Source organism: Rhopalosiphum maidis, chromosome 1 (assembly GCF_003676215.2).
Source record: "Rhopalosiphum maidis isolate BTI-1 chromosome 1, ASM367621v3, whole genome shotgun sequence".
Taxonomy (NCBI): domain Eukaryota; kingdom Metazoa; phylum Arthropoda; class Insecta; order Hemiptera; family Aphididae; genus Rhopalosiphum; species Rhopalosiphum maidis.
The window spans coordinates 75,053,094-75,077,580 of record NC_040877.1 but is presented as its reverse complement, the minus strand read 5'-3'; the positions used below and the strand labels follow the sequence as shown (position 1 = coordinate 75,077,580).

At 29.6% G+C, this 24,487-nt stretch overlaps 4 protein-coding genes across 4 annotated transcripts; 2 read left to right on the top strand and 2 right to left on the bottom strand.

The window, feature by feature from the left end:
• Nucleotides 1-2,735: 2,735 nt before the first annotated feature.
• LOC113551321 lies at nt 2,736-6,401 on the bottom strand. The gene has a single exon (XM_026953502.1). It carries the CDS (start codon nt 4,626-4,628, stop codon nt 4,053-4,055), a length of 576 nt encoding a protein of 191 aa, XP_026809303.1. The 5' UTR covers nt 4,629-6,401; the 3' UTR covers nt 2,736-4,052.
• A 1,135-nt stretch (nt 6,402-7,536) lies between these two features.
• Nucleotides 7,537-13,835, top strand: LOC113551314 (peptidyl-alpha-hydroxyglycine alpha-amidating lyase 2-like). Its single transcript, XM_026953490.1, has 7 exons — nt 7,537-7,982; nt 9,686-9,828; nt 9,894-10,092; nt 10,207-10,408; nt 12,688-12,876; nt 12,981-13,096; nt 13,351-13,835. Exons 1-7 carry the CDS (start codon nt 7,770-7,772, stop codon nt 13,474-13,476), a joined length of 1,188 nt encoding a protein of 395 aa, XP_026809291.1. The 5' UTR covers nt 7,537-7,769; the 3' UTR covers nt 13,477-13,835.
• Nucleotides 13,836-16,486: 2,651 nt separating this feature from the next.
• Nucleotides 16,487-19,277, bottom strand: LOC113560345 (probable malonyl-CoA-acyl carrier protein transacylase, mitochondrial). Its single transcript, XM_026966169.1, has 4 exons — nt 18,719-19,277; nt 18,263-18,661; nt 17,986-18,203; nt 16,487-16,942 (listed from the first exon to the last, which is right to left on the bottom strand). Exons 1-4 carry the CDS (start codon nt 18,981-18,983, stop codon nt 16,547-16,549), a joined length of 1,278 nt encoding a protein of 425 aa, XP_026821970.1. The 5' UTR covers nt 18,984-19,277; the 3' UTR covers nt 16,487-16,546.
• Nucleotides 19,278-19,742: 465 nt separating this feature from the next.
• On the top strand, nt 19,743-22,833 carry LOC113548270 (protein adenylyltransferase Fic). Its single transcript, XM_026949067.1, has 6 exons — nt 19,743-20,441; nt 20,506-20,708; nt 20,765-20,944; nt 21,727-21,990; nt 22,069-22,322; nt 22,387-22,833. Exons 1-6 carry the CDS (start codon nt 20,177-20,179, stop codon nt 22,550-22,552), a joined length of 1,332 nt encoding a protein of 443 aa, XP_026804868.1. The 5' UTR covers nt 19,743-20,176; the 3' UTR covers nt 22,553-22,833.
• The last annotated feature ends 1,654 nt before the right edge of the window (nt 22,834-24,487 follow it).

The window sequence follows — 24,487 nt, the reverse complement described above, 5'->3', positions numbered from 1 at the left end:
TCATACGTTACCTTGGAACAAAAATATAATATTCTGGTTTAGAGTCGGATCGAGTGTTATATTGAAGATATACAGATGCGTTAGACCTAATATATAATATTCGGCTAAAAATATATAGAATATCTACATATTATTTCTCCGCCTTAATACATACCGTGTGTTAATGTTCAGTTTATTGTTATTTGGAATGTTTAATATCCCTGATTCAAACACAATAGCGTTTTGTCCAATATCGATATGTCCAAACACAACCAGTTAGGTCAATGTGTTGAAATTTAAAGAATGTATTGATACTTAATAGCACAGACACATATCCTGTCATTAGCAAACAACACAGATCCGCCAACACGGCCGAGCGTATAAATCTATTCATACTTCTTAATTTGTTTGTAATATCCCGGATTGTCATTGAGATATACATTATAGAATGTACACATTAATGCTAAAGTCTAGCATTTATACCACCGAAAATGTAAAGAATGTATTAGATTTAATGTATTGATACTTAATAGCATGAATATTATATATAATGCCCCAATTTAAGAGCCTGACCGAAAGAGCCGACAGCTCTTCAGTGTTTCTCCAGCCTTATAGCTCCGCACACCACAACGTTTTTAAATATAAGCATTAGTTCTTCATAACGTACCTCTGATTATATATCACCGAGTGTAGCTGAATCGGTTTAGTCTGCCCCGAGACATTTATCGTTCTCGTTCGTTCGCGCCGACTTTAAAAAATTTCCAGTGTTTTAAAATTTTTATTTCGTTTTCACAATTTAAATATGTTTAAATGCGAACAGTGTTCATCCACTTTTACACATAAAGATATGTAATGATCGAGAAAAAACGGTGTGATGAGTTAGTTGGGGACTATTATATTATGTCTCTAAATCATTACTTTTTAAACAATAGTTTGTTAATATTACCTCTCTAATCCTTGTAGCGACTTGCTTGTTGAAATCGTTGTTCGCGTTCAAGATATAATGTGAGGTGATCGATTTATTTCTTAAAATAATTAAGTACACATTTTTTTCTTTGAATCAGTATAATAATTTTATTTAATTTTTAATACACTTTTTTAATATACGAATTTGAATTAATTACAAACGTTTACGATTAAATTATTATTACGTATTATTGTATGAACGATCTGCGTAGTCTCTTACACTCGCCTTTGACCGTCCATACAAAAAGACAATAATAACGCGTCTGCTGTTGAACATAAAACTGGAATGCTTATATAATATAATATTGTGTGTGTGTGTGTGTGTGTGTGTGTGTGTACATGTTTTTGTAATATCATATCATTAATGTCTAACAATTATTATACTTATCTTATTGAATATTTTAAATTTAAAAAAAATATGATGCTTATGCGTACATCATTACAATATCATATCGTTAATGTCTAACAATTATTATACTTATCTTATTGAATATTTTAAATTTAAAAAAGATATGATGCTTATGCGTACATCATTACACATAATTTAGCCAGACATGGAAAAACTCATACCGATATTCATTTTCCATGTACTATATGTCAGTCAACATTTACATACAAAACCAGTCTCACCAAACATTTGAAAAATGTTCATGGTATGTTTTCTTATTTTAATTTTAATTTTAATTGTTTTAATATTTTATTTAATATTTATTTTTACAAGCTATAACATGCGTTCGGCCAGTGTTACAACGGCGTGAAATAGAGATCGCCCCGAACATAATAGTCCCAGATCAGCCAGCAGGTCCATCAAATCAACCTCAAAATTCGAATAATACACTAAACCAACATTTTAACGATGATGGGTATGATGATTTATGCGTAGAAGTTTTAAAAAATGTCGAAGATGCCGGACTAAGCGAACCATTGAATCAAATTCATACTACAAATATTACCCCCCAACGAACATTTTCACGAAGATGGGTATGATGAAATGTGTATGGAAGTGTTGAAACATGCTGAAAATACTGGACTATGCGATGTGACCGGTAAGATTTTTTCTATATACGTGTATATGTGGGATTGATTATTTTTTTTTTTTATATACGTTAGGAGGTAAACGTGTACATGTAGAAAACGTCAGGTCACGTATAAAATCGAAAAAGGCTCGTATGGATATGATTAACTCATCGGATTTTATTGAGGTTAAATCGGCACATAATCGAAAAATCGTATGGTATTATGCTAAAAATCTGAATAATATTGAAAATCATATTTTTTTTCTAGAATCTTTAAAACCAGAACTTATTAATTTGTTAAAAACAATAGTTAATATACATCCAATTAAATTTAATTTGAAACTAGAAACTACTTACAACCAACCACATGTAGATAACTCATCGCAAAATAGGTCTTTTAAGACATCTGCCCAAGCAGTTTTCATGGATTCCGATATAAATGTATTAATAGAGCAGGCTTTTACGACATTACTTAGTGAGGAAGAAGATTATGCAGCGAAGGGCAGTGGGTATTCATTAGAAAGTATTGATAGACTGTTATAATCAGTATATAAATACGCCCCCTTAGGCAATACTCCAAATATACAACTACCCACAGTAAATTTTGATTCGCATAACGACAAAGAGGACGATAACAATAACAATCTTAATCAGCAAAATAATATTAATAATCCCCAAAATTTTAACGAACAAAATGATTATTGTACAGATGGGTTTAACGCCATAGCTGGCTCATCTTACATTCAGCTCCCACCTCATATGAATAATAAGCGGGCAACGATCAATCCTCAAAATAATGATAATTATTGTTTTAAATGGGCTGTTCTGGCAAAGCATGTAACTGGATCAAATAAACACCGCGTAGGAGAAAATTATTACCGACATGAAAATAAATATAATTTTTCTGGGCTAGCATTCCCAACACCATGGAGTGAGGTTAAAATTTTCGAAAACAATAACCCGTCAGTTTCTGTTAATATCTACGGAGTTAAAAAAACATCTCAACCTTCTTTAAAACATTCTAACTACCATATATTTCCATTAAAAATCGTTGATAATGAAAAAGCTGATCATTTCGATATAATTTTAATCACTGACAATGAAAAAAACCACTATGTTTATATTTCAAATTTTTCACGTCTTATCCACTCGCAAACTACTTTACATGGTAATTCGGTATATTATTGTAAACGGTGCTTCACATCATTCGATTACCAAAGTCTAAAATATAAGTTAAGCGGGCAGCTAGCTCTCCAACAGCATAAACTTATTTGCGGGTCACATAAGCCCATTCTACCAATAATACCCTAAATCGGTACAAAGCTCGAATTCAATGCATGGAAAAACGCACAACGGCATCCATTTACTATTTACGCTGATTTCAAAGCGCTACTACTAAAAGCTAATGAACATAAGGGGAACACACAACTATAACACATAGATATAAACCTATGAGCTATGGATTTGTAGTCAAGGTGTCCGATGACGTAACATTAGAGTTGCTTGAGCAGTTTAATATACCAATAACACCGGTTATTTATCGTGATAGTGAAAGTCATGAGGAGGTTGCCAAGCATTTTGTTGATAATATAGTTGAAGTGGGCATCAAAATTGAAGAATTGTTAAAAACAAATGTCCCTATATGTATGGGTGATGAAGATACGCGTAGGCATAATGAAAGTTCAAATTGTAATTGTTGTAAATGTAGCTTCGATTTAATCGGGCGAAATGGGGTCAACGATTAACTAAAAATAATAAAAATTAAATAACTATTTAATAGAGCTAGTATTAAGATTTAGTTACCTCTGGTGACATTCCTCCGCTCCATCGTTGAGACCATTGTTCAGCTAATTTTCGTGCTGCACACATTTTCAGCTGACTAACAAAATTTAAGTCGATATTCGTGATGATTTGATCGGTCTGAAGGTTTTTAATAAAAATTATCATTTCTTCAACTGTTTTCGGTAGCGATTGCACATTGGTAAATTCCCGGTCTATATAATTTCCAATAATTTCAAATTGCCTTAATACAACTGGACGTATGATGGCTGACTTTCGTGCGAACGTTTCGAAAATACTCTCCTCCATATATTATAATTTCATCAAGTTTTTTCGATCGAGCAATACACGACATCCTTCCTTTTTCTTCGACTCTACGACTAGCACATTTTCTCCTCGATACACCATGTTCGATACGACAGTAAATTCATCCTCCAAAAAAATCTGTTTTCTACTTTTTTGTGAGATATCTAATATGAATGACAGTATATTCCCCATCAGCGAGAATGTTGTTCGTCTTAAAAAACCCTCGTATATGCTTACATAGCGTGACGGTGTTATTATATGAATAACAATATTGAACTTGTCTTCCGAATCAAATCCAACATTTAAAAACTTACGATCAGCGAAGTCGAGTATGAAGTTATCACAGTCGATGAGCTCTGCAGGCGGTGTTGGTGGTACATATGTAAAACTTTTCTGATTGTAGTGTTTTTTCATGTTAGCGATTGAACCGACCATGATTAAAAGTATACGAGAAATGAAGAACACTGAATAAAAACGTTTTAAACACGGAGCGCGAGAACGGTTGTGGTGCGAAGAGCTATAAGGCTGGAGAAACACTGAAGAGCTGTCGGCTCTTTCGGTCAGGCTCTTAAATTGGGGCATTATATATAATATTCATGCTATTAAGTATCGATACATTCTTTAAATTTCAACACATTGACCTAACTGGTTGTGTTTGGACATATCGATATTGGACAAAACGCTATTGTGTTTGAATCAGGGATATTAAACATTCGAAATAACAATAAACGGAACATTAACACACGGTGAAATTGTCGCCAGTGCCAATCGATGTGGTTTATCCCGGTATGTATTAAGGCGGAGAAATAATATGTAGATATTCTATATATTTTTAGCCGAATATTATATATTAGGTCTAACGCATCTGTATATCTTCAGTATAACACTCGGTCCGACTCTAAACCAGAATATTATATTTTTGTTCCAAGGTAACGTATGAATCCGTTTGTGGTTGGCGGCAAAAATAATAATATATGATAAAAAGTAATAATACTTGATAACAGTGATTGCCGCGGGAAATGTATGGCGTACGCGATAACTGATAAGAAATTCTTGTCACGTAGGCGATATGCGCGAAAAATATATGTCGGTTACGTAGCGGATCAGGCGGCGGATGAGTCTGGTCGTCGGCAGGCGGCGCGGTTGAGGTTGAGGCGGGTTGTGGTTGAGGGTTGAGGTTTCTGAATCGGCTATTTAATACTACTGAGACTCGTGATGACAATGAATGTATGTACCCATAGCACAAACAAATATTTTGTTAATAGGTATAATATCTTTAATTATTGCTATTTCAGTAGAACAATATCGATGCGTAATACTATTAACTCTAGATATCGGTATATTACCACCTTATTAATATGTAAGTAAATTGTTCAATTTTAAATATTATAATATGTATGTATTTGATTATATAATGCATTGATAAAAAGTATACAATATGATATAAATATGAGGGTTACCGATCAGGGTATACATGGTGCTGGTCGTTGCGGAGTTTTCTCTTCCGTTGTTTTATTGTTAGTGTTGCTCACACATTTTCCAAAGCACGTGTCTGAAATTTTACTTACCACGACGCTTACGGGGAAAATTTGTCAGCAGTCATGAGTCGACCTGCTTACCATTTTTCACACGTACCTACCTAAGGAACAATGTTCGAAATCAATGGACAGCTATGATTACAGTAGCATACATTATTTTGTATGTTCTCTATGATTCGGTCGTATATTTCTATTTTACATTATGATTTTTGATTGTTAGTGCCTATAGGCACATATTGTATTATTATGTGATATAATAGTGAAATGTGTGGAGCAAACAAATGTGAATTTATTATGAGTTCTTAAAAAAAAATGTAAACAAGTATCTATTTTTGATAAAAATAAAAACAAGTTGGAAAGTTAAAGATTGTTTTTTTACGTATTGTTGAAAAAATTAGTACAAATTAATATATTCAATACATATTATGAGTAGGTACCTACTATATACGCGCAATATAAGTACCATTATTCAAATATTAGATGCCAATTTATATGGAGAGGGTGGAATGGATGGAAGAAGTTGAATGTTGGTCATTATATAGTAACTAATTTAAAATAAATTATAAGGCTAACTGAAAATATTGGGTGCTCCATATGTTCTAGCCGGCATTGGACAAGGGCGTATCCAGCATGTGTTTACGGTCGGAGTATTTTATAGGAAAAATTATATAATTTAGATATAGCCCCCCCATAAAAAAAATAATATTATAAAAATGTATGTTTTTTAATATTATTTTTTTCCAGCGGGGGTGGCACTTGCCCCTAGTGCACCCCTGAATCTGCCCTTAAGATTGGTAAATTGGTTCCCGGAAAAAAATGTTAGTAGTTAAATATAATGCGTCAAATTTTATAATTATTATGGTATAAATATTGTACATATAGATATATGTGGTTTTTATTATATTATGTTCTATGTAAAAATTTTACAAAGAAAGTCCTACAATGTCCAATTATAAAATAGCTAACCGCTCTAATAAGTAATAACAGAAATTCACAGTTAGACTAGTCATGCTGTTATTCCAGACCTTGAAATTAATGATTGTGAGGAATGGCTGTTCCAAAAGTTGACAGAGGGCATACAGATCCACCAAATATTATATGTTTAGTTATTGAAAAAAAAATAAACTGTATAAGCTAGGGACTAAATATGAAATGATTAAAGGATGGTATGGAGGAGATTGTTTAAAAAAATGTGAGAAATTTTTAACGAATAACGAAATTTTGTTGAATAAAGAACTAACTGTTAGAGAAACTGTGGCAGTTATAACAGGGGGACAAGGTTTTTCTTCTTGTTCATGTAAATCGAAAACCTATGTCAGACATCAAGATGTGCCTGTTTTAAAAAAAAATGTTGTGTAATAGTCGTTGCCATAATTCTCAACCGTGTAAAAATAAATAATAAAATTAAAAATAAAGTCTAAGAAAATATGTAATTTAATTTTCATTAAGGCCGTATTGTATTATTAAATTATATTATATTATTACCCAATACCAAAAGTATATAATAATAATTTTATATAATGTGGATAAAATGAATTTTATCCACTTCGTGAAAAGGTCAAAAAATTGTCCATATAGTGTAATAAAAAGTCATTTTTACTAAATAGATACATTTCATGAAGTGGATGTCCATTTCATAAAATGAGCGATTTCATTAAGTGGATGCGACATATATATATATATATACAACTACATCCTATATATATATTAATAAATACAATTAATTTTTAATAATTGTAATACAAATTTAAAACGTAGATAACTAGAGCGTCATGACTTGTGGTGAAACGGGTTTAGTCACTAGGGTGGGTCAGGGCTTATTCTCCCAGCAACCCATTACCGCTGTTGGCAGGGAGTGTATGAGGATCATATAATTTAGGGGTGGATGAGGGGAAGCGTGTCATTTAAGGGTGTACGGAAGGGGTCATATGGCGCTCTCTGGCGATTAAATCAACCGACCACTGCTGTGGCATACCTACCTAAGGTATTGATCTCGGCGATTTCACCAAGGCCAAATTCGTGAATCGTTGTCGTCGTCGTCGTCGCCATCGCCGTGTCAATGCATCGATAACGAAATATATACACTAACACAAGATACTTCATACACGTCTCACTCACTTAAACACCTATAGCACCCACGCGCACCCACGTCACGTCACATACCTGCAGCAGTTACTGCTGCACTATGGGTCACCCGTTGTACTTGTCGCTGTTGGCCACCACAATCTGTCTGGCCACTTTGTTGGCCACGTGTCCCACGTTGGCCGTTGGTTGGCCGATTGACAGCAGTTTTTACGACGAGATCAAGCGCGTAGTGTACGGTGGAGATAACGTCGACGACTCTGCCTCCACTGAATCATCACCACCGCCGCCACTTTCGTTGCCGTCATCGTCACAGGCGAGTTTATTAAAATATGTTTATTACAATATATAATATATATATATATTTATAGTATAATAACTTTGATCGACGATGTTATAAATGTGTAGCCGTTTAGGGCATAAAGATTGGGGTGAGTCGTACATTTTCCATCCTGTATCATAAATTCATAAATAATCCACATTTTCACATTTTCCATCTGTTTTATTTTTTTATGACCTTCGAAAATCATTATGTTTCTCTTCTTACCAACACCTTAGGATGTTCCAGTGGTGTGACTACAGGATGGAAAGGCATGGAAATATTCCGGGGCTCTAGAATTGGAAGGGCCCTTAACCTTCGTAAATACAATATGTATATACAGACATTTGAATTTGATTTAAAATTCACGTTAAAGTTAAACAGTTATAGAAACTAAGACAAGTGCAGACATTTCATATTTCATATAAGAGTATGGGCTAGGTCGGGACTCAGGATATTAGATTATTAATTGATATAAATTTAGACAATGAAAAATGAATCAAAGAGTTTCATTAAACTTTATTTTATCGGTATGAATGTATGACAGTATCAATTATAGGACATAGTACGTATAATGTAAAATTGCATAAATTAAATAAACTATAATTATAAAACTATTGTTTTTTTTTTTTATTTAAAAATTAATGAATTTTGGTAGCATAAATAGATGGAGGCCAACACCTACTTGATACTAACCCAGGGACTCCATTTTTCGAGTATAAATACTTTCGGACCTAATAAGTGAGATAAGTGAAGATATATAAGTATAAATATTATAGATATTACAGTCATAGGATCGAGCTGTTATACGTTTTAATAACCAGTGTCGTCAGAACTTAAATCGCTTATAAAATATATGTGACTTATTACTAAATTTATTTTACAATTCCAACAAAAAAAAACTATAAGAAATCTTGTTTTATATTTCAAACCTTAGGTAGCTATTAAAGTGAAAAATTGTATAAATTGTGAACTACAAAATAATTTATATATTTACGTGATTTAATGAATTTTAAATGCTTATAAAACAAAAAGCCTTATACATATTTATAAAATATGTATAAAAGAAGAACAGGCGTTTTTTATGTTCCGATTTTGAGACTACACTATTTAACTTTTTTCCAATTTTTTTTACAGCAGATCTTTTATTACTTTTTCATGTTGTTAAAAAAAAAAAAAATTAAACATTTTATTATATATAAATCAATAATAAACTAAAAATGTCTATATAGTGTCAATATTTCGCAAAATTTTAAAGTTTCTATACCTATTTATTTCCTAATAATGATTTACGACCTACATTATTTTGTTTATATTAGATTAGGAGGAAGTGACGTATTTTTCACGTGCAAATGTGTAATATGATATGATAATAGGGCGTTGGGTGTATATGGTATACATTATATATACCATCAATAATCTGTCATACAGGTTATTTCTGATATATTCAATTCCCTATCTAAACGTAATATTATATTGCAAATAATAAACGTTAAAAATATCATAACAATTATTTATACTGAAATACGCTATTGTTTATAGTATATTTTATATTTACCAGAGACAAAACTTAAAGTTTTAGATTGCATTTAAATTTTAAATATAAAATGGTATTCTACTCAACCATAACCCATTGGCCATTATGCATTTATGTATATATTTTATATTTTCAATAAATGGCTCTTAATTGATATGAACAGACACAGGACATAAATAGGCCCATAGAAGTAGAAGGATGGCCAAGGAGTCCGATACCCCGTCTCGGACAAGTGAGCGGGGTGGCAATAAACACGGTCGGACAGCCTGTGATTTTTCACCGGGGAAGCCGTGTCTGGGACGAAAAGTGAGCCTAACTATTTTGTACTTTGTTTTCCAGTACGTGCATAAATATTTATCAAATTTGTTTAGCTCGTTCAACGAAACATTTCACTACCAACATATAGAGGAAGGTCCCATTTTAACAAACGCCATAGTCACTCTGAGTCCGAAAACTGGTGAAGTTTTATCCAGCTGGGGAGCAGGTTTCTTCTACATGCCTCACGGCATCACAATAGATCACCAAGGGAACGTATGGGTCACAGATGTGGCTATGCATCAAGTGTTTAAGGTTAAAAAACACCACTTTTATAATATATTATAATTTTCTGCTCAAACGCATTTAAACCCATCCACAACGCATGTTGACATATAACGGAATAATGGTGATAAAAAAAATAAACAGTTTTCGCCCGGAGCGCCCAGAGCGTCATTAACCTTTGGCAAGAGATTCGAGAACGGCAAGGGATACAGGACATTGTGTCAACCTACTTCTGTGGCCATCGCTTCGACCGGTGACATTTTCATTGCCGACGGATACTGCAACTCTAGAGTTTTAAAGTTCACAAGCAGAGGAGAGTTGCTACGAGTTTTTCCACATGCCAACGGTAAATTGCTCTATTTAAAATAGAATAAGAACTAATTAATTTTGAGTCATATTGTATGACTCACTCATATTCATTGCATATAATGCTGTAATAACTATAGTAGTTAATTCAGTGTTGGGAAAGTTCCTTTTAAAAGAAATTCGTAACCGTTCATTTTCATTAAATACTTATATTATGTATTAATTTTTTATAAGGTAAAACTATTAAAACTTATGGTAAGACGATTTTCTCTAATGATCGATCATTTTTTAGTTTATAGTTATTCTGACGAAGACTTTTTCTCTTAAAATTATCTTACTATTTAATGATAATTATTTATTAATATTTAATATATTAGGAACATTATCTATATAGTATAATAGTATTATTTGTATAGCTGATGAAATAATTGTAATACCAACACTAAATAATTTCTATAGACAATATTATTATTATTTTTTTTTTTTTTTTTTTAATACGAGAAACGGAAATTTGCCTTCAAGTTTTTCATAAATAGTAACTTTCCCATTCCTCGTAAAAGTTTCGTTCCTTCCCAACACTGATTACTGTATACCGATAATGAAGTCCAGTATACTTAGTATAGGTTCTCTGACAGATGCGGATAACTTCAGCCTATATGAGATAAGGAGGAGAATGATAAATATATATTATTTTATCAGGCGTCTTTAGTACCTTATGGCTTTATTTACTGGAGATTGTAAAAAAAAAAATTAAGTATATATGTATATATATTTTAGTTGCATGTCGACGTCAATAGGTAGGTAATATAAGAGATATATCTATGTATAAATTGTCAATCAAAACAGCTAAAATGTTTGAAAAATAGTTTTAAGCTAATAGTGTTTAGTTACATTTACTGCTTAACAAAATCCATCAATTAATTAAAAATCAGACGATGTTTAACATAATAAAATCTACGAAACCCTTTTTAAAACGAGACATTACATTTGTCATTTATTATTATATTAATTTATTAGCTAACCTATTATAATATAATATTTTATAAATAAAATATTCATTAGTTCATTACAAATATAACTATAATAACTATATATTATAATAAATTGTGAATAACTCATACCTATAATATATTGATGTAACGTATAGTCCTAATAAGTAATCGAGTGCTGGAAATCCAACACCGAAAATATAATTTGAATTTTTCTTGAGGAGGAAGACTGAACAATTTAATTTTACAAGTATTATACATTTCCACGATTTTAGACTTTACATTGTATTTACCTTAATTAAATCTTCACTGGACAGCTATAAAATATTTTCTAATGAAAGCTATAATCCTATCAATATAGCATTTATTTTGTTTATCATAAGTTTTAATCTATATTTAAATAATACCTTATGACCGTTAGATACCTACAGGCTATGTCTATGTCTACTTATACCCTATGGTGCTATATACGTGCAATATGGATAACTGATTGTATTCGTTAAATTTAAGAATAAGAATTACATATATTTACATGTACCCGTGGGTACTCATGGGGGAGAGCAAAACTGGGCACTTTGCCCATCTTGGAAAAATAATATTAACTTATAATTTAATAAATGTTATCACGATTTTATTAGGTAGGTATGTAACAACTAATAACTTAGACATCATAAGACGAAGAAATATGCAGTTCTTATTTATACCAAATAATACATTTGATTATATTTCATTTTCTTATTTTCTATTTTTTTCCTATAGGTACTTATTGTAATTTATTTCAATTAACTTTACTATACCAATACAAATATTAATTATTATAGGTACATTATGAATAATAGCATGTTATGCTTAAATACATTACACCTTTCTTTAGTTTAAATTTGAGATTATTTTTATTTTGTCTCCCCTTAAAATATAACCTATGGGTGCCCATGCATGTAGGTACTTGTTAAACAAAACTTATTGTGCTTTTACTTGTTTAGGTGATGCTTATAATTAGGTATTATTATAAATTTCAGTATAATAAAAAATGCATATGAAAAATGACTCGTAGAATAATTTTTAATTTTTAAATATGAAATGCCCTTCAAATTATTAGACAAGATTATTAAATTATTATATCTATATTATTATACTATGCTTATTATAATCCGATGATCATAGTCGTATAGATTTTAGATGGTTTATGAATTATGTTTATAGACTTATAGGAATATATTTTAGAATTTATAGTACCTACTTTTCAAATCCAGTACAGGGCGGGTACATGTTGGCAACTATACTTACCATTTTTTTAATCCGAACGTGTTATAATTGATTGTGTTATTAGAATTTCTAAGCCTTCAAGTACCACATAGTCTGGCGTTGCTCGAACAACATGACCTCATCTGCATTGCTGACCGCGAAGATATGAGAGTCGTGTGCAGGGGCGCCGAGCTTTCGACCGAAAGCAAAGAACAGGCTCCGTTGACGATTCAACAGCCAGACTTGGGACGGGTGTACGCGATAACCAATCACGGTATGTGTTTTAGTGTGGCAAAGGGGTGGAAAAGTTGCAGGGCTATTAAATATTGTATTTCGCTGTTTGGCTATCCTAAAAACGTATTTTAATTTCGTTTGAAGGTGATCTAATTTACGCCGTCAACGGACCTACGTCACCTCTAATACCGGTACAAGGATTTACTATAAATCCTATGACCGAGAACATAGTCGATCACTGGACACTATCAAAAAATACGGTGAGTTAATACGACAATAAATTACTTAATATAATAATATATCATATATTTAACGCGTGTATTTGGTAGGTATGTAAATATTTTATTAATTTGTCTCATTTGAATCATTTAATGCCATAACTCATATGTACGCGCAGTAAACACTCCCGTGCTTCAAGGACAATTATATAATGTTAAATAAAACATTTAAACATAATATAGTGACTACCTACCTGTCTACCTATCTTATTATTTTATTGTGTCTTGTTTTTCAGACTATCAAAGTGCCGCACGACATAGCGATCTCAAAAGACGGATCGTCGTTGTACGTAGCTTCCATCAATCCGAACCGCATCATGAAATATACAATGGCGCCAGTTACTCCATTGAAATCCGAATAATCTCAAAACTACACATTACAATATTTATTTTATTCCATAGAATTAGGACACAATATATTCATTATTCGATTATTGTTTAATGAATATATAAACAGTATATTGGATGATCCATTAAATTTTCGATTGAACAATTAATTTAATAAAATTAATTATATTGTTACAAATAGCCAGTAGAATATATTTTCCTAAATTCTGTTCGGTTTACTTATAATAAATATAATATATTAAATAGGTACATAATGCATAGTATGTGATTATGAAAGTATCAGTGTATATTATGTAAGTACCTATTGGTTATTACTTATTACCTAGATACATTGAAATATTGAAATATTAAATGCATTGGGAATACAATTATATTTTAGTGCCTATATTATTATGCTGCAGCTTGCAGCTTGTAATCGTTCGTGATTTTTGAATACCATTATCATTTATTGCCTAGCTGTTTTCGTATTTCATCTATCGGAATTTAATAAAGTATAAAGTATAATAAAGATGGGACTTTACTTGTATGGAACCTTACCTTTATACACCTTTAACTACTACCTATATGCATGGTGCCATGGTTATGTGACCATACAAATATGTTTTACACCAAATAATTGTTTAACATTTGTTTATTATAGCAGTGGTTCCAATACTTTTTTTCCGTGGTGCCTTTTTTAGACCAAGTCTAGTCGCTGTGAATTCCATAAAAAACGGAATAAAAATACTCATTGATAACGATAAATTATTTATTATGAGCCGTAGATCGCGGTGCCCCTAGTGCAAAGTTTGGAAACCACTGCATTATTGTATTATACATACATATTATATGTATGATATTTATATATGATCATTGATCATTATGAAATTATAATTATATCATGATATAGATATATATTGTACATACCTAGCATATAAATGGCTTTTAAACCTATTAAATTTGTAAAATATATATTACATTGTACCATTATGTACTAAGATTATTTAATAGGCAGGTACATATTATAGACCTGACAGTGTTGTGAAGTAATTGAGTAAAAATATTCAAAAATATTTTCAAACATTAGATTTTTAGAAACAAATGCAGTTCAGTTCCTATAAACAATTTTTTCCTTCCCAAAATGTATGTTTTAAAGCACTGAATACGAAAGTCTAATTCAAAAATTCTCGCAAATCATTATTTTGGAAGTTATATCTTTCCAAAGTTTACGATTTTACGTATTTACGCATGCATGCGCGAAACACTATATATTTTGCTTTCCTACGTTTTCGTATTGGATTGTCGTCTCTTAGCTCTTATTAATTTTTTTTTCTTGTTATAATATTATTATCTAAAGTAGTTTTGATGAAAAATTTTGATTATACTTAACGACCTTCAAAAAATAATAAAACTGATAAATAATAATGTTTTATTTTCGTGAATAAATCTTTCATAATAATAAAACAAATTAACACAATATCACAATATCCAAGTGGCGTAGCCAGTGGGATGGCTGAGTGGGCTGCAGCCCCTCCCCCCACGAAATATTAAAAAAATTTAAAAATTATTTTAATTTATAATGGTCTATGAAAATAACCGCTACAAAAATCTTAAATTGTACTTTACAAAAATTGATCAGCCCTCCCTAGAAAAAAATCTTGGCTACACTACTGTAATATCCCTAGGTACTATCCGCTCAGCAAATCGAAAATATCCCTCGACTTGTTTTTGCAAAACCGCCTCATGTAGGTCACAGGGTAAAAACTAAAATATGTAATAATATATTAATTAAATCATTAATTAATACGAAAACGTAGGAAAACAAAGTATACAGCGTTTCGCGCATGCATGCGTAAATGCGTAAAATCGTAAACTTTGAAAGAAAGAACTTCCAAAATAATGATTTGCAAGAAGTTTGGAATTAGACTTTTGTATTCAGTGCTTTAAAACACACATTTTGGAAAGAAAAAAAATCGAAAAAATCGAGTGGGATCTAAACTGCATTTATATCGATTTTTATTTGAAAAAAATGATTGGTAATGACTAATGACTAATAAGTAATATTATGAGCAGTGTGATCACTCATTCCGAACGTTTTTAATTTACCACCACATTTTATACGCACTTTAAGATACTGAAATATACCAAATAAAACATAAAAATAACTTATTATGGTTAATGGTTATACGAGTATACTAAGATACTATTATGTTTAATGGTTATTTTAAATGATTCATCCAATGCTTTGCACCTGATTTCCCAGGTCAGCTAATTTTACTTAAGGGATATGTAGTGTTTCCTATTTATGATATAGATAGATCTATTATAGTTTTTGTGTTTAAATCTGACTATTTTCTATTTGTTAGGTTCATTAAATTGTTATTTGTTTTAAAATTTGTGTGCATGTATGTGCTCCAGGGTATTTGTTTGGAATTTTTACCTCGAACTTTGGCAAAAAATAGATTTTCTAAACAAAATATTTAGGTATACATTTTGAACTTAGTGAAACAAATGAAAAAATAAAAATAAAAATCCAGATATTGAAGTAAGAAGTAAGGTGACCCACCATCTAGATACTCAGCAATCGGCGAGGTTGCTCATTTGCTCAAATAGTTGAAATCAAAAATATCCTTTAATTTGTTATGCATAATCTCTTTGGTCAAGTCACAGTCTACAGGTTAAAAAACAATTTTTGAGTACACCTGGACACTAAAATTACATTGATATACCTGAAGTAATTTTGTATTGTAAATTATTAATACAATTGTACGTCAATGTTAAATCATAATTTAAAAACTCATAAGAAAAAAGTATAAAAAGTTTAATGAGTTTAGTTATGGATAAAAAATTTGGACCTTAAACTTACATTTAGTCAGATTACCCTTAGCCTGCATTAAAATGGTGTTTGTATTTTAAATTATAAAATTGTATTTTATTATGTATTTTCATATATACTAATTGTAATTTAATTAATCATAAGTTTAAGTGGATGAAATTAGCTACTGAGAGAATTACGTATAACAATATAATAATAATATATAACAATTAACTGGTGTTGCATTACAAATATATTTATAGTAAAAAGCTACCTACTCAATAAGTAAATTAAATATCAATAGTTTGACAAGAACAATGAGCTTTAGAATTAACTGTTTTTAATAGATTTCTGAGGGTAGAGCCAGGTCCACACTCGTAGGTATCAGGGAAATTTGACCCAATCGGACGTTCATACAGTATGTGTAATGTCTGTTCCCATTTTACAGGCTTGTATATTTGTTTGGGTAAATTTCTATAAATTTGAGCACTGTTCTGATAACGTTTTCCATCAATATTTGAATGGACGGCTATCAGAGGTTCTGCTATTTTTATGTTATGCAATGCAGCTGCAAATGGTTCAACAGCAGGGCGCATGAGATCCGTATGAAATGCACCAGAAACATTTAACCTCTGCATCTTTCTAAGATTATATTGTTTTAGATTTGATTCCAAATACTTTAATGCCTAAAATAATCATTATAAATTAATAGGTAAATATATTGTATACATTATGCTACTAACATATTCAGTCATAATATTATAAGATTGTAATTTAAATGAATTGCACAAAAAAAATCCCTGTATAAATTAATCTATTTTAATATAACATATTTACTCTATGGTCTAAGTAACTAATAAGAAATAACTAATAATAATTCAAATGTAGATAAAAAACAATAAAATATTATTAAAGTTTTTAAGTTATAATATACAGTAGAACCTCGATTATCCATGTTCGTGATTAACCGTGCTCACTCTTCCGAAAATTTAAAAATAAGTATGGACTGTAGATGTATTATGTATAACATTATTGTATATATTTCTAATTATAATTAAATAAAAAATTTCAAAATTGTATGTATGTATGTATTTATAATTATAATTTAAAAAAAATTACATTATTATAAAAAGTCTTGATTAACCGTGGTTTTCACTTATCTGTGTGACCCTCTCTACGCCATTACCCCGGATAATCGAGGTTCCACTGTATGCTAGAAATATCTAATATAAAAACACTTTTTAAATGCAGCGAAACTGCCATAATTAACGAACTTCTATTCAACCAAATAGTTCTGAAAACTATAACTAAGTTAGAACTAAATTTATGTAACTATATTTTATAAATGACTTTATAACATAATGTTTAAGCTAATCAATAAAATGCAATCACTTTTTGTTGTTTTATTAATGGATATAAAAGGATAATAGTTTTTATCCTTGTATCTATTTTTAACAAGATACTAATTCGTAAACGTATATATAAATAATAAACCTTTATAAAAATTAATTATGTTTAACATGTTTATTATCTCAAACAGACAATTGTGTACCATTCAAGAAAAAATACTCTTAATTTTATAAATAGCATCTTTCTTTAATATCTATATATTTTATTTTATAATTAAAATTATTAATTATCATTCAAGAAGAATAAAAATTTAAAAAAAAATAGATTAATTTTTATATTAGGGATTTTTTTTCTAAAGACCAATTTAAATACTTCTTACTTCTAAATGTCCAGCAACGACTTTACAATCGGGATTCAAATAGTTTGAAATAGAACAAATAGGGTTTTCAATTCCTTTATCCAGACACCAATCTTTGGCCATTTTCATAGCATACTTTAATTTAGAATCTGGCCTTATATGAATGTTTGCCATTCCACCCGGTTCAATTTCTGATGCATAATGCATTGCTTCAGCGCGTACTTTCACTAAATTGACAGCTGAAAAAAAGAATTTTGTAGAAAAAGAACAACTATGATAAAAAATAGTTATTTGTTACCTTGTTCAAATGAAAAACATCCAGCAAATGTAAGAGCGGCAAATTCACCAATACTATAACCAGCAACAGCCATACAGTTTTCAATGGCACTAAGTTGTTCTTCTTTTAGTTTCTCAATTGCACCTAAGGAACACACAAAGATGGCTGGCTGACTATAGATGGTCTGATCCAATTTAGATTTTGGTCCTTCCAAACAGAGTTTCAATAGATTATACTTCAGTATTTCACTAGCTGCTTCAAACATCTCTACAACCTGAGGAAATACTAACAGATTTTTACCCATACCCACAAACTGAGTACCTTGGCCGGGAAACAACAGTATTGATGTTTCCTTGGGGTCAACATTTGGCCGTAGAGCATGTTGTGCTTGGGACTGGTTTTTGTGAGGTACATATGAACCTGGTTGTAAATAAAAATAAATTAAAACAAATACTATTCTGAATATGTAATTTAAACCTTTTGGGTATGGGGATGTCGTCCAGTTCTCAGTATCTCCAACCACAGATGATTCTTCTGGAACTGTCCCGTCTTCCAACAATTTTTTTATGTCGGTCTCATTTGTATTCTTTGAACTATTGTCGATTGACATACACCTTAGTTGTGTACGATGATTTAAATAATTTGATTCTGACGAAGCGCTGTATAAGGTATTTATTAAGCGTTTGGTGGACGTTTTTTTAAAAAAGTAGTACCACTGATGACACTTTCCAATGGACACCATAGTGTTCTTAAAATATTCTTCAATCGCGATTCAAAATTAAAAAATAAAGAGGAATACAAAATATAAACATATACAAATCTACACAAATAAATAAGTTAAGTTTTGGAAATTATTAAATAATTAGTCATAATATTATTAAATATCAATGAAAATTTAATTCTGTGATACTGATAACACAAAATTTCGTAGCACGTACATAGACCTTATACTCTATGAGCACGTGAGACCAGTCTTATACAATTTACACTGAGATAGATAACAACTACACACACGGCTCGTTTTCTGTTACACTATGAACATAGCGAGTCGGAGCTCCAGTAGTTGTTATCTATCTCAATGACAGTTTATGAAAAAATGTTTTATCATGCTGAAAAGACGTGACGATATGGCGTGATATTGAAAGAAAAACATCGATACTCTTACGTGTTATCGAATCCAATTAAAATATCAATATTAGTAAAATCTTGAAAAAAAGTACCGATATGAGTAAGTAACTTAAAAAAATTGGTAATGGCTGATGGGGCTCAATCTCAAATCCCCTCTAGCGTAAATAAATCATAGAGTAATATTATCTTACTCCATAAAATAAATCTAAAAAAATGATTCGATACGACAGATACGAGACGAGTACTTTTGTACTGATAAAAGTAAAATATCGATACTAAAAGTACTTATATCGAAAGAAAAGTATCGATATTGTAAAGGTATCAAGAATAATATTATTTAAGAAATATCGACATTCGACACGTCAATGTCTCTAAAATAAATAAATTAAATATGGCTTTGAAAATAATTAATACATTAATAATACTACACTAAATACCATATAAGAATCATGGAATATTCAAATTATTTAATATGTAAATGTGGACATGTTGCTACTATAGACATATGTACAAACATGTAGTCGATATACGTGTTTACCGTAATTGTGTGCTACCGTCTACGCATCAATGAAGATAATCTCATTTCATATCATTGTTAGTTAGTAGTTCACTGTTTTAACATTATGTTTATTATTCAACTTCAATCTTGACAGATTCAAACAATGAACAGAGTCTTTTTTAGACCAACAACACTCATGAAAATCATTAGTAGAATGAAGCCTGTTGTGTACATTGCAGGGCCATCGTGAAATTTTATTTATTACATTTTTATATTATAATAAATTTATATAACATTCAATAATAATCATGAGGTGTTTAGCTCTGAAGTTACTCCATACCAATGGGGTAATGTCTAAATATTATTCTATGATCTTTATATTTTTGATTGGAGCACTGTCTAGTATTTTTTTTAATAAATACTGGAACTACACACTCTACGTTGATGATCAAACCAGACATTTGATCGTACGTCGCCCGTTTTCTATTATCGATTTTGATGATCATGAATATGTTGATTCGAATCAAGACGCCCATGAATTAATCATCAGAGATACGGATGTGGATGTTGTGTGTATGTTGAAATAATGATTTATTTATTTTTTAAAGTATATTTTTATTGAATCTATATTGTATAGCTGATCAAGACAATTTTGAAGCGTTAATGTCATTGGTTGCTGCCAACGAGATGAAATCAATGGGTAAAGGTGAAAAAGCATTGAAACTTATTGAACACGGTATTGCACTTGCTCCAAAAAATCCTGATTTATTAAATGGCTATGGTGAACTTATTGAAACACTTCGAGATGACATTTTAACAGCCGATCAGATGTATTTTCAGGTTTGTTAATAAAAATAATATTTGACCTTTTAGTTTAATCAAAGTATTTTCAACAGGCACTTATATATAGTCCAAAACATAAAGAAGCATTAACCAATCGTAAGAGAACTCAAATTATTGTTGATGATTTGGATTGGCAGCAGCTTAAGCGTATTGATGAAAAAAGAGATAAAATGGCTTTAATATCAGATTCTAATATGGCTCTTAGAAGAGCAAAGAAAGAAGCATATTTTCAGGTAACTGACCACAAAGAAATTATTTCAATTATATTTTTTCAATATAGCAATATCTTTTTGTATATAATAAATAATAATAATAAAAAAAAAAACAATATTTAAAAAATGAAAACTACAGTACTATTTTTTATTTTGTCTTATTAGTTATTACTTAAGCTCTTTTTATACATCAAATAATAATCCAAATAAATCTTTTTTAGGAAATTATCAATTATTTATTTTCCATATTAAATTATATAAACATCTTTGAAAAAAACCTTTTTTTTATATTTGATGTATACAATGAATATGTTTTAATCATTATCAGCACATATGCTTATTTTACTGATTTATTGTACAGATTGTATATTTTATAATTAATAAAAATAAATATATAGGTATTTTGTTAGGTATCATTCATTAATTATTAAATAGTAAATTAATTTTAATAATTGAATATTGAATCACTAGTTTTTTGCTGGTACATGACTATGCTTATTTTAAATTGAAAAATATTTAATTAATTAAATTAACTGCTAATTTGATAACCGATATTTGTAAGTCCCCCAATAATGTTCTTTTTTTAAATATAAAAATAATAATATATATTTTTATTCTGTTATTCAGTGGCACTAAATTCAGACTTTTTTTGTGAAGCAAAATCTAAAATTATTGTCCCACTCACAATTTATATGATAATAAAGCATATTATTTATTTGTGTTTTTTTATTATACATATTCATTTTAATAATAAAATTTGTAATAAAAAACTTTCTTAACTTCTGGTGATTTTTTTTTTTTAGCATATTTATCATACTGTTGGGATTGAAGGAAATAGAATGTCTTTATCAGAAACTAGGTCTATTTTAGAAACTAGAATGGCCATTGGTGGTAGAAGTATTGCCGAACACAATGAGATAATAGGTCTAGAGGCAGCTCTAAAGTATATAAATGCAACATTAATCAATCGACTTGGTAGTATATCTGTTGATGATATTTTGGAAATTCATAAACGAGTAATGGGATTTGTTGATCCTTTAGAAAGTGGTGTTTTCCGTCAAACACAAGTATGTATAACAGTAGCAATACTTTATTAATATGATTTTTGAAACATAATTTTTTATTGATATTAATAATTTTCTTAGGTATTTGTTGGTGGCCATGTCCCTCCTGGTCCATCTCATATTGGAACATTAATGGAAAATTTTTCTTTATGGCTCAATTCTGAATCTACTCTCAGACTACATCCTGTGAGATTTGCAGCTCTAGCACATTACAAATTAGTACATATACATCCATTTACTGATGGTAATGGACGAACTTCACGTCTGCTGATGAATATGATTTTAATGCAAGCTGGCTATCCACCAGTTATTATACCAAAAGGAGAAAGACATAAGTAAGTTTAAATTTAATGTTTTGATATTTATATTTAAAAATTATCTTATATTTTTTTATTCTAGATATTATCGGACTTTGGAATTTGCAAATAAAGGAGACATCAGACCATTTTTGAGGTTCATTGCTGAATGCACTGAAAGAACATTAAATCAATTTTTGTTGTCAACTACAACAGAATTTTCAACAGACATTCCAGAATTAGATTATAATAATATTATTATAAATTAATCTTAGTTATGTCCCGTGTCTGAAAATGTATCAGTCACAATGTGTATTGGAAGAAGTAAAATTGGTGTTGTGTTGTAAATATACATAAAATTGTATTTACACTAAACTTATGAGTCAATTTTCTTTTAATTTCAAAATAACTTTGTGTATAAAGTATTTAATGACTTGTTCATTAGATAAACCTGGAACGTTGAATAAATTCCTCTTATTATTTAATAAAAATTATATTTTTTAAGAAAATTAAATTAAATAAATAAATAAATATTGTTTTTATAAGTTATTACTAGTGCTAATGATATTACAATTATTGTAACCATGAATAAATGATGATTTTTCGATAAATTTTATATTAATTAACATACTTTTAATATGTTAGATTGTTATTTATAATTCTTACTTATGATATATCTTGGAATGTATATAAAATATTTATGATAGATACAAAAAAAAATTATTTTTAAACTTGTAATTTAGCCATTGGTCTGAAAATTAATTGAGTTTTGTTATTAACCAAAGCTTGTTCGTTCTATTATATTTAACTAATACTAATACTAATACTTGTTTGTATATTAAATATTTAACTAATTGATATAATTTATTTTTATGATTATATTGTCTGTGATATATTATTCCTATTAACTGTTACCTATTATTTTATATGTTATACATGTTTTTATGTTGATTATTTTTATGTTGTACTTGTCTTTGTTGATATACATGAATTATTAAATTACTGTTTCATTTTCAAACAAATAATAATTTTATTTATAGTAAATATATTTATTTTTTAATTTACATTTTTGATTGTAAGTGTATAATTTTATTTTATAATATATATTATTTTGAACCCAAAAAATATTTATTATTCACATTTACATTAAATACATTTGTAACAATTTAGTACTAAATGTGTCAGTTTTATATATGCAAGATATTTATAGTATATTAATAAATACAATATTTTCCTACGTTAGAGTGGAAAATAAATCTATGAAATATACTATTTAGTATAAAGTATAGTATAGTGTAGTTTACATTATTTATTATTTCGCAATGTATGAGATACAACCATTTTATTACCACAGTGCAAGTTGGCAGTTTATGCTTTTTTAAAATAATTTTTGCAAGTAATTAGCAAGTCAATAAAAAAAGAATGATTAGAGGTGGAACCGAGGAAGGTCCAACTTCAAATACAGTAGAAACCGTTTAAAATGACATTCAAGGGACTAGTCAAAATTGGTCATAATAACCGATTGTCATTATAACCAAAATGACAAAAATTAAATTAAAAACTCTTTTATATATATGCAATGAACAAAATATTTTATAACAATAATATTTTTAATGTGTTATTATATTATATATATGTATATAAATCGTAAATTTAATTCATATAGAAAAAAAAATACAATTTCTTAATATTTAATTAGGTAATGATCAAGTACACGAATATTGGAACACTGACAATACATTTACAAAAAAACGATGAAATTAGCTTTATCAGTTGTTTTAAGACCTTCGATAAAATTAATAGTCATTATAGATAAAACCTTTTTCCAATAACCGTCATAACATCCTTTTAGTCACTATACAGACGTCATTATAATCGATACAAATTAGGACATACAATATAGGAGTTTTGCCGGGACTTGCAATCTAAGGTCATTACACCCGGTATATCATTATAAACGGTTTCTACTGTAGCCCTTTCTTGTTCAAAACTTTTGTAATTAATGTGAATTTTCCAAAGAACTTTGCTTATTAATAGTTTGGATGTCAATTTTTTAAGGCTAGTAATATATTAATGACTAACACTCTATATGTTTAACACTCTCATACTTAATTATTAGACTTGTCACTTGCAGACATGTAAGTTGTGTCTCGTTACGTAATAAGTATGATTTTTAAGTCATTGTGTTCATTATTTTAAATTTA

Bases quoted from the DNA above. Each gene is read 5' to 3' on its own strand.
- LOC113551321 (XM_026953502.1), bottom strand. From the start codon at position 4,628: ATGCCCCAATTTAAGAGCCTGACCGAAAGAGCCGACAGCTCTTCAGTG.
- LOC113551314 (XM_026953490.1), top strand. From the start codon at position 7,770: ATGGGTCACCCGTTGTACTTGTCGCTGTTGGCCACCACAATCTGTCTG. The intron at 10,093-10,206 runs GTTAAAAAACAC...AAAAATAAACAG, and splicing joins CTATGCATCAAGTGTTTAAG to TTTTCGCCCGGAGCGCCCAG. The intron at 12,877-12,980 runs GTATGTGTTTTA...TTTCGTTTGAAG, and splicing joins GTACGCGATAACCAATCACG to GTGATCTAATTTACGCCGTC.
- LOC113560345 (XM_026966169.1), bottom strand. From the start codon at position 18,983: ATGGTGTCCATTGGAAAGTGTCATCAGTGGTACTACTTTTTTAAAAAA. The intron at 18,662-18,718 runs GTTTAAATTACA...ATTTACAACCAG, and splicing joins GACATCCCCATACCCAAAAG to GTTCATATGTACCTCACAAA. The intron at 16,943-17,985 runs GTAAGAAGTATT...TGATTATTTTAG, and splicing joins TCGTTGCTGGACATTTAGAA to GCATTAAAGTATTTGGAATC.
- LOC113548270 (XM_026949067.1), top strand. From the start codon at position 20,177: ATGAGGTGTTTAGCTCTGAAGTTACTCCATACCAATGGGGTAATGTCT. The intron at 20,709-20,764 runs GTTTGTTAATAA...TATTTTCAACAG, and splicing joins CCGATCAGATGTATTTTCAG to GCACTTATATATAGTCCAAA. The intron at 22,323-22,386 runs GTAAGTTTAAAT...TTTTTATTCTAG, and splicing joins CCAAAAGGAGAAAGACATAA to ATATTATCGGACTTTGGAAT.